The sequence below is a fragment of the Mchenga conophoros genome, linkage group LG1 (genome assembly GCF_057382185.1).
Source record: "Mchenga conophoros isolate Kocher_MC1m ecotype Shallow Benthic linkage group LG1, M_conophoros_male_GT1.1, whole genome shotgun sequence".
NCBI classification, from domain to species: Eukaryota; Metazoa; Chordata; class Actinopteri; order Cichliformes; family Cichlidae; genus Mchenga; species Mchenga conophoros.
In genome coordinates, this window is record NC_140526.1 from 20623567 (window position 1) to 20637864 (window position 14298).

The 14298-nt window shown below is 40.0% G+C and overlaps 1 protein-coding gene across 4 annotated transcripts in view; it reads right to left on the reverse strand.

The window, feature by feature from the left end:
* Nucleotides 1–6404: 6404 nt before the first annotated feature.
* Nucleotides 6405–14298, reverse strand: part of cpne7 (copine VII) — a 36481-nt gene continuing 28587 nt past the window's right edge. For all 4 annotated transcript variants that reach the window (XM_085269755.1, XM_085269743.1, XM_085269754.1 and 1 more), the window contains 4 exons: nucleotides 13553–13604; nucleotides 13065–13198; nucleotides 11974–12210; nucleotides 6405–10924 (listed from right to left, as the gene is read on the reverse strand). In XM_085269755.1, the coding sequence (XP_085125881.1) occupies nucleotides 10772–10924; nucleotides 11974–12210; nucleotides 13065–13198; nucleotides 13553–13604 (576 nt within the window). In that variant the 3' untranslated portion in view covers nucleotides 6405–10771. The remainder of the gene's footprint in view (nucleotides 10925–11973; nucleotides 12211–13064; nucleotides 13199–13552; nucleotides 13605–14298) is intronic.

Genomic DNA, 14298 nt, shown 5'->3' on the forward strand with positions numbered 1-14298 from the left:
CAGGACTTCCAGGCCGTATTCGGCACATTTGTGATGTGATGGATGTTTGCTGACACTCATTGCCCCCCCCCCCCTTAGCGTACAGCCTCAGGGTGCTGGACCTGGGGTGGAACCCTCCATGCAGGGTTAGGAGTTTCCTGGTCTTGATGTCAGTGGCTTCTATCTCCTGCTTTCCAACTTATTATCCCAGCAAGGTACCTGATCACAGGCAGGGCGTAGGTGTTGATAGCCCAGATCTTGTTCTTACCGTTCAGCTGACTTGTTAGGACTTGCCTGACCCTCTGCAGGTACTTGGTGGTTGCAGCTTTTCTAGCGACCTCCTCATGGTTCCCATTTGCCTGTGGGATCCCCAGGTACTTGTAACTGCCCTCTATGTCTGCAACGTTGCCTTCTGGTAGTTTGTTCCCTACCATCGAACTACCATATGTGTGTGTCTGTGTGTGTGTGTGTGTGTGTGTAAAGCTCATTTGTGATGTGCTTTACTCTCTTTTGCCTGCAGTGTGCTTCAGTGAGGATTGAGAGTGTTATCAGTGATACTGGCATTTCTTGCTCTTTTCTTGACTTTTAAATGCCAATGCGCAAAAGTGAGAAAGGGGGATTCTCTTTTTTTAACATGAACATTACACTTTCTGTCAGATGAATTGATATACAAAAAATGCCCAAAACAGTAGAATATAATACAGTGTTTTGATGGGAGAAACTAAGCTAAAAGTATAGCACAATAGAAATCAGTTATGTTCGACATAAGATTAACTGGAGATTAGTTACGTTTTGCCAGTAACAGGTTGGATCCTCAATTGACTTTGGAACTGCCTTGATTCTTAATAGTAGGGGTTCACTGACACAATAGTATCGCACAGCTGCTGCAGATACATTGTCATGTCCAAGAAACCAGTTTGAGCTTTCTGACATGTTGCCTGCTAGAAACAGCTATCAGAAGATGGGTGCACAGTGGAAATGTTCAGCTGATGTGGGTTGTACAATTTGAACAATGCTCAGGTGGTACTAAAGAGCTTAGTTTTATTTGTTTTATATATTATTTTGTTTTTTGTTTTATATTCTTTTGTTAGTTTCACCTATTTCACCAGCTGTAGCTCATAGTTGACAGTTGTGTCTTCCTTGTGTGGTCTACTGCTATAGCCCAATCTAGTTCAAGGTTCAAGATGTTGTACATCGAGAGATGCTCTTCTGCATACCTTGATTGCAACCACCTGTTATTTGAGTTAATGTTGCCTTTCTATGAGCTCAGAGCAGTCTGACCATTTTCCTTCGGGATACACAAAGCATTTTTACACAGACAAATTCCACTGACTGGATATTTTTTGCTTTGACACCATGCTCTGCAAAACCTAGAGACAGTTATGTGGAAAAATCCCAGTAGATCAGCAGTTTTTGATATACTCATACCAGTCTATCTGGCGCTAATAGCCATGCCTTGACCATGTCCACATGCCTAAATGGACTGAGTTGCTAAAATGTGATTGGCTGATTAAATACTTCTGACAACAGGTATGCCTAATAAAGTGGCCAGTGGATGTGCACTGGAGTGTAACTTGAACTGTTTGATAATGTGTTGAACAGCATCATCGGCTCACCTTTCCATTCCTTTTATTATAAAGTCAACATCATAACATTTCTGCATTTGTACAGCTCTTCTGCTGATTCCAACAATTAGCACGAGCATGTGTACACCGCTCTATTTAACCCGATTAGCACGTAACTGCCAATCATCCCAGCCCAGCAGAATATTTGCAGCTCCTCTATAGATTACTTTTCACCCTTCAGGTTCCTCAGTTACATAATCTAGCAAAAACCCAAAGTAACCTTTGCCCAATGAAATTGTGAAGCAGTATTCCAGCATGTCTGTCGTCTTATTATGAAAAGAGTCAGAAAAAGTGACCCAGTGCTTTTTATGCCTTGTGAGAGCATAGTGTGCACATTCCCAGGTGAGCGTTAACATTGTGTCTGGTGGATGAGTAAACACAAAAACTGACTGCAACAGGTCCTGATAAAATTCAGTATAAGTCCAAAGTCAAACAAGAAAACCTCCACCAAGGCAGCTCTGTCTCTATGCAGTATATACTTTTAAGAGAACAGTATTATACCTTGTATGTCTTCTTTGTTCTTTTTAAACATACTTTTAAAAGGCGTGTGGTCCAGTGAAAACAAAAGCAAAGCACAACTCATAATATATATATCCATCCATCCATCCATCTTCATCCGCTTTATCCGAGGCCGGGTCGCGGGGGCAGCAGCCTAAGCAAAGAGGCCCAGACCTCCCTCTCCCCAGCCACCTCCTCCAGCTTATCCGGGGGAATACCAAGGCGTTCCCAGGCCAGCCGAGAGATATAATCTCTCCAGCGTGTCCTGGGTCTGCCCCGGGGCCTCCTCCCGGTGGGACATGCCTGGAACACCTCACCCAGGAGGCGCCCAGGGGGCATCCTTGTCAGATGCCCGAACCACCTCAGCTGGCTCCTTTCGATGTGGAGCAGCAGCTGCTCTACTCTGAGCCCCTCCCAGATGGCTGAACTTCTCACCCTATCTCTAAGGGAGAGGCCAGCCACCCTTCGGAGGAAGCTCATTTCTGCCGCTTGTATCCGCGATCTCGTTCTTTCGGTCACTACCCACAGCTCGTGGCCATAGGTGAGGGTAGGGACGTAGATCGACCGGTAAATCGAGAGCTTCGCTTTTACACTCAGCTCCCTCTTCACCACGACGGACCGGTGCAGCGTCCGCATTACTGCAGCTGCAGCCCCAATCCGTCTGTCGATCTCCGGCTCCCTTCTCCCATCATTCGCGAACAAGACCCCGAGATAATATATATAAGAAATAATAATTATTCAGGATTATAGTACATGTATTCTAATTATATCATTAAAAAGTCACTGTTGACCTTAAAATCAATTTATTGACCTTGAAGGAAAGGTTAGACGTCAACTGCGTCAACTTTTTATATGTTGACAATAAACACTATACATTTGTAAGAATACATTTTTATTCAATAAATCATTAAGTTGAACATGAAGACCACGGTAGCCAAATTTTAATGGATTGTTAACATGACCCCTGATCTACACCCCTACAAGTTTTATCAGGACTCATTCAAAACATGTTAAGCTGTCATGCTTACAGACAGAATCTACCAAAGACAAAACCTCCTTTGCAGAAGAATCAGGACAGTATTTTCTTTTGCTCCTTTAATTACAGTATTTTTCCTTTTTTTTTTTTTTTTTTTACTTTTAACAAAAATGAAGCAGCCAGTGATCCAGGATCACGTCTGCTCACGCTACTCGAGAAATAAAAAAGGGTGGCATAGGTGAAAAAATAAAAAATCTTGACAGACTGGAAGAAGGCTCTCCCACTCTAACTCATCTAGATCTCTGTATTGATAACGCCACGGTTGTGTGACTCCATTGCAGGTAGGATTCTCACATCGTTTTAGTAAAGCTGAAAGGATGGAAGTGAGAGGGAAGGGAGACGCTATGCCGGTGGGAAAGAAGAGTTAAAGTTGTGATTTTATGAGGGAGTCTAATTTATACGACTATATCTGTTGGTGTCAGAGGTGTAGATGGATCTAGGGCTGTGGCACGGAGACACTGTACTTTTGTATAATGAGCTTCCTTCTTGGGGCATTTTGCCTAGACGGAGATGATTTATAGGCATGTATCCTCTTAACATCTTATGTGTCTTACACCTGACAATGCCTACAGTACATATCATCTCATTACATATAATTACATTAGGTGGGCTTCGCTTAAAGAGAGATGTGAGAGTCACTGGCACCAGTCCCTACTGGAAAATTAAAACGTCACCTTTCAGATTCTTCTTAGCTCTGAACATGAAGAGGCTGCTTTTAATTTCGTTTCTCCCGACTCCAGTAGGAAAAATACAAAACCCAATACACTCAAACCTTTTACAAATGTGATTTTCTTTTAAGTTTTTGTTTTTTAAATCAGGGCACCTCTACTAGTTTCACGCCACTGTATTTTATTTCACATTTTAATTACCTCTTTTATCAGTCGAATAGTTACTTCTTCCGCACAGTACAAAGACAGCCTGTTGGGTTCATTGGTGATTCTAAATTGGACATGGGTGTAAAAATGAGCGCTGGCGACCTGTCCACGGTGTACCCAGGCTCTCGGTTGGGATAGGCTCCAGCAACGGATAAGCAGAAACAAAAAAAGTGGATGGGTGGAATATTTATTTTATTTGCAATTTGTTATGGTTACTCATATTAATTTGCATTTTAATTATCTTGTCTAACTGACCATGTTGAGTAAACGGAAAGTTTTCCGTGATTTTTATTTAACCAGCTGTGATAATGCCTCTTCTCTTTGTGCTTTATCTCCTTTCTTTTTGTGTTGACAGATGTCACTGAACAAAAAAGGACTGTCCACACATGATTTCTTCAGATTGAATAAGGGTCGACTGGATAGATGAAAGTGTAATAACTTTAGTGATCCCTTAACTTTAAATCTCCCGCAATTGTCATCATTGCAGTTTTCTCATTTGATTTATTACAAACACACCTGCGAAATTAATGACCTACCCATCCAATTCACCTGCATCTTTTTGTTTAATTTGCATATTTAGTATGAAAATGCAAACAAAGAGGATGAACCTAGTAAACATTTCTTGCTAAAAGTATATTAGCATTGTCACCATGACTGTATTGTCATCCTTGCATTAGCATTTATCTCAAGCACGCAGCCTCCTAAGGTCTCACAGTATTATGATGAGGGGTTTCACATTAAGTGTTTGTGTTATGGGAAAACTTACACTGAATGCTGATAGTTTCTGAATGCTGAACGTTTTTTGTTTTCTCCCAAGCAGTAACAATGGCTCTTGAATTGCAAAATAAATGTGAAAATTGAAATGAAAAGAGAGAATGTCAGTGGACGGCACAAGGGTGCGGGAGAGTGCGATAACAAATGAGGCACGATTCAGGACCACGGGATGACATTGCTTGACTGCACAACATTTTCTCAAAGTGAATTTAATTGAACTCGGAATCCAAACTTCATTCTCCTCTGTGGCGCTGTGTCTTTTCTTCTTCCTTATCAGGATGCTTGAATCCTGATTCCAGATGACTCATCTATTGACATGTTTGAAGAGACTCGCTTCAATCAGGCTCTCTGCATGCATGATCGACCAAGGGTGCTGAGAAAGCTGCTGGTGCCCGAGAACACGGCATCATTTGACGATAATATAATGTAATCGTAGGAATTGCTTTTCCTTTTTGTAATTTGCACAGGTGCTCCTCACAAAAGCATTATTAACAGCTTTATTCTTTAACTTGTGTCTATGTCTATGCGTAAACATACATGTATGTGCACAAAGTAACAGGAGAATAACGGGCATGTGAGCGATAACACTGGGTAAGCTTACTGGAAGCATTTCAAAGGTGTGTACTGTTCCCTCGGGGAAGGGGGAGTAGCTAATTACTACAGAGATTTCCCATTCTCCATCACTTATTAGTCATTTCCTCATTATAGGCAACCAGCCACTGAGAATAAAACCAACCAATGAGTCCTCCTCCTGTCCTTACTTCTTTTGCAGCACCTCCAGATAGACCTCCAAGTAATACCAGGGCGAGGGAAGCCCAGCTGAGTTTAAAGGCATTAAAAGTAATGTGATAACATGGAGGCAATGAGCTGCTTTCACTAAACAACAGCACCTTGTCCCAGGGTGCAAGCCTGTTGTTGATTTTATTGCCAGTGAATGTTAAGCGATGGTGAGTGTTCTTTAATTGTGGCCATAAATCAGTCAACCAGGCACAAAAAGGGCTGCAGAAGAGAGCCCGACAGCGAGAGAAGGAAAAGCCGTCTATACTGGACTCAGAGCCCACCTGAGGCTCAAAGCCATCCTGGACATTTAGTGGCCTTGATAAAAACAGTTTTCATCACAATCAAACCCCTCCTTCGTTCATAAAACATGTGCAGATGACCTCCTGCCAGAGTCCTCGCCACATCCTGCATCTTTGTCCCTGAATCTGACAAAAATGAAGGTCTACGTCTCCCCACAAGTAGGTGTCACCATGGAAACAACCGTTATTCAGTGCTCTCAACAATAGCCGTTAAATGAAAGGAGCTGTCTGATGGAATTAAAGAGTAGGCTTAGTCCCTCTTTCCATGCAAGGTACTCACAGCATCGGCAAACCACACAAAGCAAATGTGTAGCTGATAGCCTAACCTACTTTTTACCAAGCACATCAGTATCGCTTTTTCTTTTCATCCTGCTTGTGTGGCAGCGTGAGGCGAGGAAATGTTTTGTGAGATGATCACTGGAATATATGAGTAGGATCAGAAGAAGCTAGATGACAAAAGAAACAGATTAATGCTGATTCGAGATTTGAATCATTCAGTAATTAATCGTTTATTTAATTACAATAAACCCCAGAGACATTTTCACTTAAATGATGAGATTTATTTACCTAACTGCAAGACAAAGAGCATAAACTACAGGAACAGAGGTTTGTGCAAATGCAGGCTTGCATATTAGCATATCATAAAATCCAAAGGAATGACTGTACAGCACAGCGTAACAATAAAAGTATGCATGCAATAAATCCCTTTTTTCCCTTTAAAGAAATCAAATATTTACTAATGATGCATGGGATCCTTGTTGGCCACGGGGCCGGCAGTTACACCAGGTTCATATTACAGTTATGGACTGTAAACCCTACTCTGCTGAGCAGGGGAAAGATAGAGAGAAAGAGAGAGAGTGCATGGGAAATTTCCGATACAACGAGGAGGTGTAAAACCTATGACTTGTTAATTTTGTCTGACAATAGTGCAAGAATAGATAAGGGAGAATAAGTAGCTCAGTGAATTCCTCACAGCTTTTTTTTTTTCCAATCTGCAGAGCAAGATGGGTACATGCACTGCGGTCTTACTGCTTTAGTTAACTCTTGATTCCACCATTATGGTGCAGTAGATAAATTCTCATTAGAATAAGAATGCCGTTTATTTTATTTAAAAAAAAAAAATCGAATTAAGTTTGTTGAGCCTTGATGATGCCTGGGTTCAGGGCAGTTCTTGCAAACAAGCGCACAATTATTATTTCAGCATTCCATATTTGAATCATTGTAGTTAAAAGGAAATGGAAACAGAATAGGATCTTTAATTGATTTGAGTAAAGATTTCGAAGATTTGTTTGCGGAAAATCTGGTGAAGCATAGAAGACCCATCCATCACTGCTGTACAACCATCAAACACCCCTTGTAATTTAGATAAGCCATGAAGCATTGTTGATGATAAAAGCAAACTAAAGTTGCTTATAAGGGATAACGTTTAGCCTGAATTCTGTGGTTAATTACTGATCATTTTTAAAATCCCATCCCATGCAAATGTTAAAGGTATAAGGGAATGAACCATTTGAGCCGGAGCAGCTCATAACCTGAGGCAGAGTTGCGTAGAGTGAGATACTGTAAGTTACAGGGGACAAAAAGCGTATTGCCACGTTAAGGCACAAATCACAGAATGAACATGGATGTCTTCTAGTTATTAATAAGGGAGCTGGTTTGCCCTCAAGGAACAGAAATACTAGTTGATATCTGCACTTCCTGCCATATTTCATTAGAATAAGTGGCAGCTAAAGGATTATGATAAAGTACAAAGCTTGCTTCATTGACAAAATCTCTTAAAAAATGCTTTTTGTTACAGTAATTATCCAAGAATGGCAACATTTTCTGTGCTGTAAATCGTTCACAGGAGAATAATAAGGACTGTATTAAGATGCATGAACAGCAAAACAATTATTCATCATGCAGGAAAGTCAAAACTTCTGAATAACCAGCCAAAATCTTCAGATGCTGATTATTCCAGCCGAGAATTTCCTCATTTTTGCATTTATTCCTACCCCGCTGTAAACTAGTAACATGGCTCTACGCTTCAGCTGTGAGACGCAATTCCCTCCAGGATTATTTACATTCGAGTAACCGAGTACGGCTCTGAATCAAGGCCTGCTGAATCAATAGGTCTCATCCTGTGATCCACAGTGACAGAAGAATCCTCAATAGCTGATCATCAAAGTTCAAAAAGCAGCTGACAGCAGAGGTAGCTGTGTTTAGGTGCTTTCATGGGAAGTCAATAATCTGTGTCTGGGGAAGGGTGGTTAAACTCTAGAGGACAAATCAAAGTCTGACTAGTATTTGTAGTTTGGAGTGGATATGTGCATGATGGAGTAGCTGTAAAGACTTAATTTGCTTCCTGTACATTTATTGGCAGTGACAGAGTGGTTTCTTTCCAAGTGCATTTGTCACCATTCAGAATCATTCACAGTGCAAATGCACCATTGTAGATAAATATACGAAGTACAGGGTCAAATAAAGAAGAGCCAAACCGTGTTAGAGTATAATTTGCACATTATCCAGCTTGACAGTCGTGGAGCGCTCATGTTATTTATTATTACTGAAACTCACTACTGTATGATCACGTTTTTAAGCAATGGTCATCAGATGATTAATGAGGAATTTAACACTTTCTGTGGGGCTTAAACTTGTAATTATTAACACTGTCATTAAAGCAAACCTTGCATATGCAACTGAATACCAAAGGAGAACACAATACTAAGAAAAATATAGGATTTCTTTAGTCCAGGGAGAGATTTCATTCAAAACGTAAAAATCTTTTGAATGAGTGTTGATCAGTAAAAATGTAATGCTGAGGTGAAATCTGCATTCTTGGAAATAGTTACTTGATTAGGCAAAAGTTTTTGTTGTCAAGGTTATTTGTACACTTGAAAATTAATTAAATGCCAAGAGGACGCCTTTTGAAGGACTATCTGGTGCTGTTGACTTTTTGCACACTCGTTGAAAAATAATTGCCGGTAGCTTAAACACACAGTCTCTCTTTTCTTCTTTAGATTGCAATATCCACACAGGTATTCACAGAACAATAATAATATATATATTTTTTTTAAAAACAGCAACTTGTTTTTCTGCTGCAAAGCGTTTCAGTTTAGAGACTGTGCTTTAAGCACTGTAGCATTAGTAATAAGGGTAAAACATGACAGCTTTTTCTGACTGACACGGGTTACGGGCTACACTCTGAACAATATGAAGACAATCTGACAAAGCTCAGGCAGGATAAATAAAAATGAAGGTTACGTATTTTATATACTGAACATTGTGAAGCTCAATAGAACAGCAAAATCAAAGGTCTCCATCCAGTAAACGGGAAACCTTCAGGCAAGAGTTAGATGGAAGTGAAATAAAGAACAGTTTATCATGGATCGACATTTTTCTTTTTTATTATTATGAAACGCTGAAGAAAATGGAAATTTGGTGACCAGTCATACTATTGTTTTAGATTTTGATCTATGTGATGTAAATGTAATGGATATATTAAGTTGTGCATAACAGCGCTAATGGTTCACTTGTGCTTTCATTTCTTGTCTTTCTCACCCATTAAATCTATCATCAAACATCAAGTAGAATTATATTTCATATAAAAGGCAGCACAAAAAAGGAACGGAAATATATCTATAAAAAGAAGTCACTGCAGAAAGTACAACCTGCATGGTTTAGAGATGACAACAAACAAAGATGGACAATTCAGAGGGAAAGGATTCACCCGACAAAAAGCATGACTTTCACAGCTTACATCGTAGCCACTAGACAAGAGACCAAAAATAGGGCGCAGTCATCGATTAGCTCTTTGAGAGTATGTTACTCGAGCTTTGCTCACGGATACCCGCAGAAAAGGCAGCGCCTTACAACCTTTCGCTACTACACAACCACCCAAACACATCTTCCGTTCCTGTCTTGCTCTGTCTTTTCGGCTCCCTGTTACAACTGAAAAAGCACACCAAGAGCTGAAGCTGTAGCAAATATTGCAGATTGCTGAAGTTATTATGTCGCTTGCAGTTTCACAGAAGTTCAAGATGAACAAGTCTGGCATGAGAGCGCTCAACAAAGATATTTCCATTGCTGCTGTTTTTTCATCAGGTTTTCTTGGGAAATGGTTCAGAGCTGTTATTTAGACGCTTATTTTACACAGGATACATACATTTGGCAACCTGTACAGTCCAACTGTCAATCACACATGGCACTAATTGTTTTTGTTTGCCAAGAAGTAGTAGTGCCAGTTCTTGCATTTGCAATGAGGGCTGCTCTTGATTTGTTGATTATGGTTGCTGCCTTTTGGAAGAAAAAAAAAAGCTTTTAAGCCTTAGCAACCGTTTTCATTTATTCCAATGTCAGGTCATGGGTTGTTTGGCCAATTCTGCAGACAGATTTTGATTTGCAGGGCAAATTGTTTATTTGTTATTAACTATTTTAAACCATCCACACGTCCATACTTAAGTTAAAACAATCAAATTGCGATGAAATCATCTGGTATAGTACCTCTCCAAAACAATATCTGAACACACTGTATGTATAAGGGGAAAAAGCTGAACTTCATGGGCAACAAAGAATATTAAGCCTGCCGCGATCAGTAGATCGTCACTAAGGGATTTGTCTGCATGCATAAAAATCATGGGGGGAAAAAATCCTCCAGGACTCCTGATGCTGAAACAGCTGGATGGTCGATTTGCACAGTCAGAGACGAGTGCTCAATCCGCACTGAGCGCAGAAATATAACCCACAATCTCTGTAGTACCGTCCTTGTGTAAACACTTTGCTTGTTTTGAAAAATGAAATACACGAGCGACAACACATTTAGAAGGTTTTTTTCTCCAGTTTATGTCCAAAGTGAGACAAGCATCCTTCTCAGTTTGCCAGACTGATGCTGTGGTCAAAGCTTGGTCGCGGGAACAGGGTGTGCAGTTATTCTGTTGGAGTGGTGGCAACTGGGCTGAGGATGGGAGTCGGTAAGTCCCTCATAGGACTCATAGGAGAGATGGCCTTGTGGCTGAAGTACTCTACTACTTGGCTGGGCACCTCTGCCAGAACACATTTGGCCAGGGCGGCAGGTGATGCCTGCAACAAAGTTAGAGAACAGCTGGAGTTGTTAAGACAATTGTTAAATATTGTTTTAATCTGTGATAAGGAACATAAAGGTTATAAGGTTTCTCATCTACATCTAGAGCCTCTGGTGGCAATAATGATGTTCTTTGTTTCAGACAAATTTTTAAAAGTACGTCAGAGTAAGACCTCTATTAGATGGCACCTGTTGTGTGCATTACTCTGTACAAAGTCTGTTCTGTCTCACTCCCAGGAGTTACATAAACCAAAATAATAAGTCCTGCAGTGTTTGTTTTACTGTATTGCCACTGATTTATTCGTGTTTTTCTTACTATTAAGGGGCAATCTACAGTTGCACAGTAGCATAAAGTTATACATATACATTACAGGAACATAAATGTGGCAACATATCTTATAATTCATTTTCAACTTAAGTGACTTGCATGAACTGATAGTTTCAGACTGAAACACTAACCTAATATGCAGTAAGTAAATTAAAATGAATCTGATTCATCAGAAGTGGCCAGAACAGCTTTAGGTCTTCTTGCATTGACTGTCCGAATCTCTGTAATTCCAGCAAAGCAATGAACAACATTACTTTGAAATGTGTTCACTGATATGGCGTTTTGATGGTTGTGGCTGAATTGGCTGATGTGTACTATCAGATGAATGCAGAGTCAGGAAAAGATTTTATTTAGTTTATGCATTAACTCGTTATTCCGTGTATTCTGTGCATATTTTCAGAAAATAGGGAGACATGAACAAGGATCTATAACAGACGGTGCAATTATACATCGGAAAAATTACTAATTGGATGTAACAACATTAAGAAACCGTTCTCGTGTGTGCACATTTCTGGATTTCCTCCAGTCCATGATGGCCATCTGTAGCAGTTGAAAAACCAGCAAAAGCTGCCTGTTTATTCTTTTAAATGACAAGGGCTTAATAAAATTATAATAATTATTATTTTTGAGAGCATCCCATGCTAAGCAGTCACACAGAGCAGGATTGAAAGGAATCCTGAACAAGTCAACAAAAGCAGAGAGATGGAGAGAAGGACTGACCGTTTTGAAGTCTCTGAAGGGCACAAACTGCACAATGTCTCTGAGGACCGGCTCGCCCTTCGGTGAGCGTAGGACTCCATCGTCTCCATCCAAAATTTGCATGTCTGTGAAGTCGGCATTGCCCACACCAACAATGATTATGGAGAGAGGCTGGTAGGAGGCTCGTACAATGGCTTCACGTGTGTCTGCCATGTCAGTCACTACACCATCCGTGAGGATGAGCAGGATGTGGTATCGCTGGAAGAAGATAAAACCTTTCACTGTGAATTAATCCATGCTAACGTTAACCCATTTCAACCGCAACATGTGGTTCTAAGCTCAGTGTGCGCTGTCATCTGAAGGAGGCCTTTCATGCTGTTCTGGATCATTTTACAGCCTCTGCTGAGTAGAAAAGATTATGTGTTTGTGTCAGTTAGTCAAAAATGTTACATAGAAAACAACAGAGTCCAAAACAAATAATAAAAAAAAAAAGAGCATAAGATAAAGAACAACTAGATCACAAGCAGAGACACCACATCTGTGTCCGTGTGCGCAAAATTAATTTCAAGTGTGTAATTACTTGAGCAGCATGGACCCAGGATATTAACATGGAACAATGTACTGTAAACACTTCGGATTGGTCCAATGAGTCGAAGTTTGTTTGCTGTTACTGTTCAAAAGGCAGACTGACATTTAGGAATAAATTATAATGAAGGTCAGTGCAATCACAGTATGTGTAATAGTTCAGAACACAATGTCTGTGCAGGCGGTGGATCAAAATCCTGAGTCTTTACTCTCAGCATTAGGAAACATGAGCAGCAAGTAACTCTATTAGACACACTTTAACTGCTGTACAAAAAAGGAAATGATATCAAAATATGTTGAATGAAATATTGTCAATACAGCTCTGTATGATTTAAAAAGTACTACTTGTTTTATAATGGGCTCCTACTTCTTTTGGACCAAAGGAAATTACTACTATTAGCAATGCTGTCTTGAGGAATTTCACTGGGAGGCAAAAAGAAACCCCGGGAAAAACAAAAAGGCCGTATAAAATAAAGAACCAAATATTTCTGAGGAAAAAGAAAAAAAGAGTAAAAATGTGCACTCACAGAAGCATCTTTAATGTTGCCGTCACCTGCCGCCACCTTGGCTAGCCTGTTAATGATCGGAGCAACGTTGGTAGGGCCGTACAACTGGATCTTAGGAAGGCAGTTCTGGTATGCCTCAACCACTCCTTGGATCTCTGATCAAAGCAAGAGCGGATTGAAGAAAACATCATCACAGGTACCTACACCTGTCAGTTAACAAGTCCAGGCTGAAGTGTACAGTCAGATGACTCATTTGCTGAATACTAACAAACTTGGCCTGAATTATTTTTGTTGTTGTTTTTCACAATTTGAAGACGGACACTTTAGGTTTCAACCAATCAGTTATGAAATCCATGAATATTATCACATTAAAACACTAACTTTTAAGTAAGTACAAAATTACAGAGAGACAGAAATGGTTGCACCTAATTAGTTTGTGTTATTTTACCGGTGGTGTAGATGCTGTTTCTACTACTATCAGTGGAGGTAAACAAAGCCCTTCAACCTACCTTCACATTCATCATCCTCTGGGTTGAAATTAATGGCAAAGTCATGGGACACCTGTGAGTGGGGAACGAGAGGAGAAAGTGTGAAAGGCTTCCAATTTAGGATTTGGTGAAGAAATCGAACCTTTTTTTACTTCCATGTTTTGTTTTTTACTGCAATTCTGTTAAAAAATGTTAGGTGAATACAAACGTTTGATCTAAATAGAATCAAAAAGAGCAGTTGACCAAAACTGAAGACAAGTTTTCTGTGTGCTCATGTTATTCCAGTAAAAATTACAGTTTTTCAAATGGACCAACTGGCTGACTGGACTGGACTGGACTGGGAAACACACATTTGGCTTAGAAAATTACAAGATAACGAACTGATTGAAACTAAGCAGTTAAATACCCGGGACGACAATGATGATGATAAGAAACAGGTGAGTACATGGCTGAACTAAATCTAACTAATGACACAGGAAGTGAAACAAAACATAATGCACACAGTAAAACAGGAAACACATGGAAAAGTCATATAAGGTAAACACAAGACAGCAGGATAATAAGACACAGGGTAAATATAATAGTGACTCACATCGCGTGGTTGTCCAACAAGAGGATTAGGTTTTGGGTTTGTTTTTTTAACTAATCAAGGGGAAATACTGCATTTCCTAAGATTAGTCAAAGGCAAACTAGATCAGATCAGGTGGTAAACAGACAACAACATCAAGAGTTGTGATTAAAATGTTCATCAAATATTGCCGAAATTT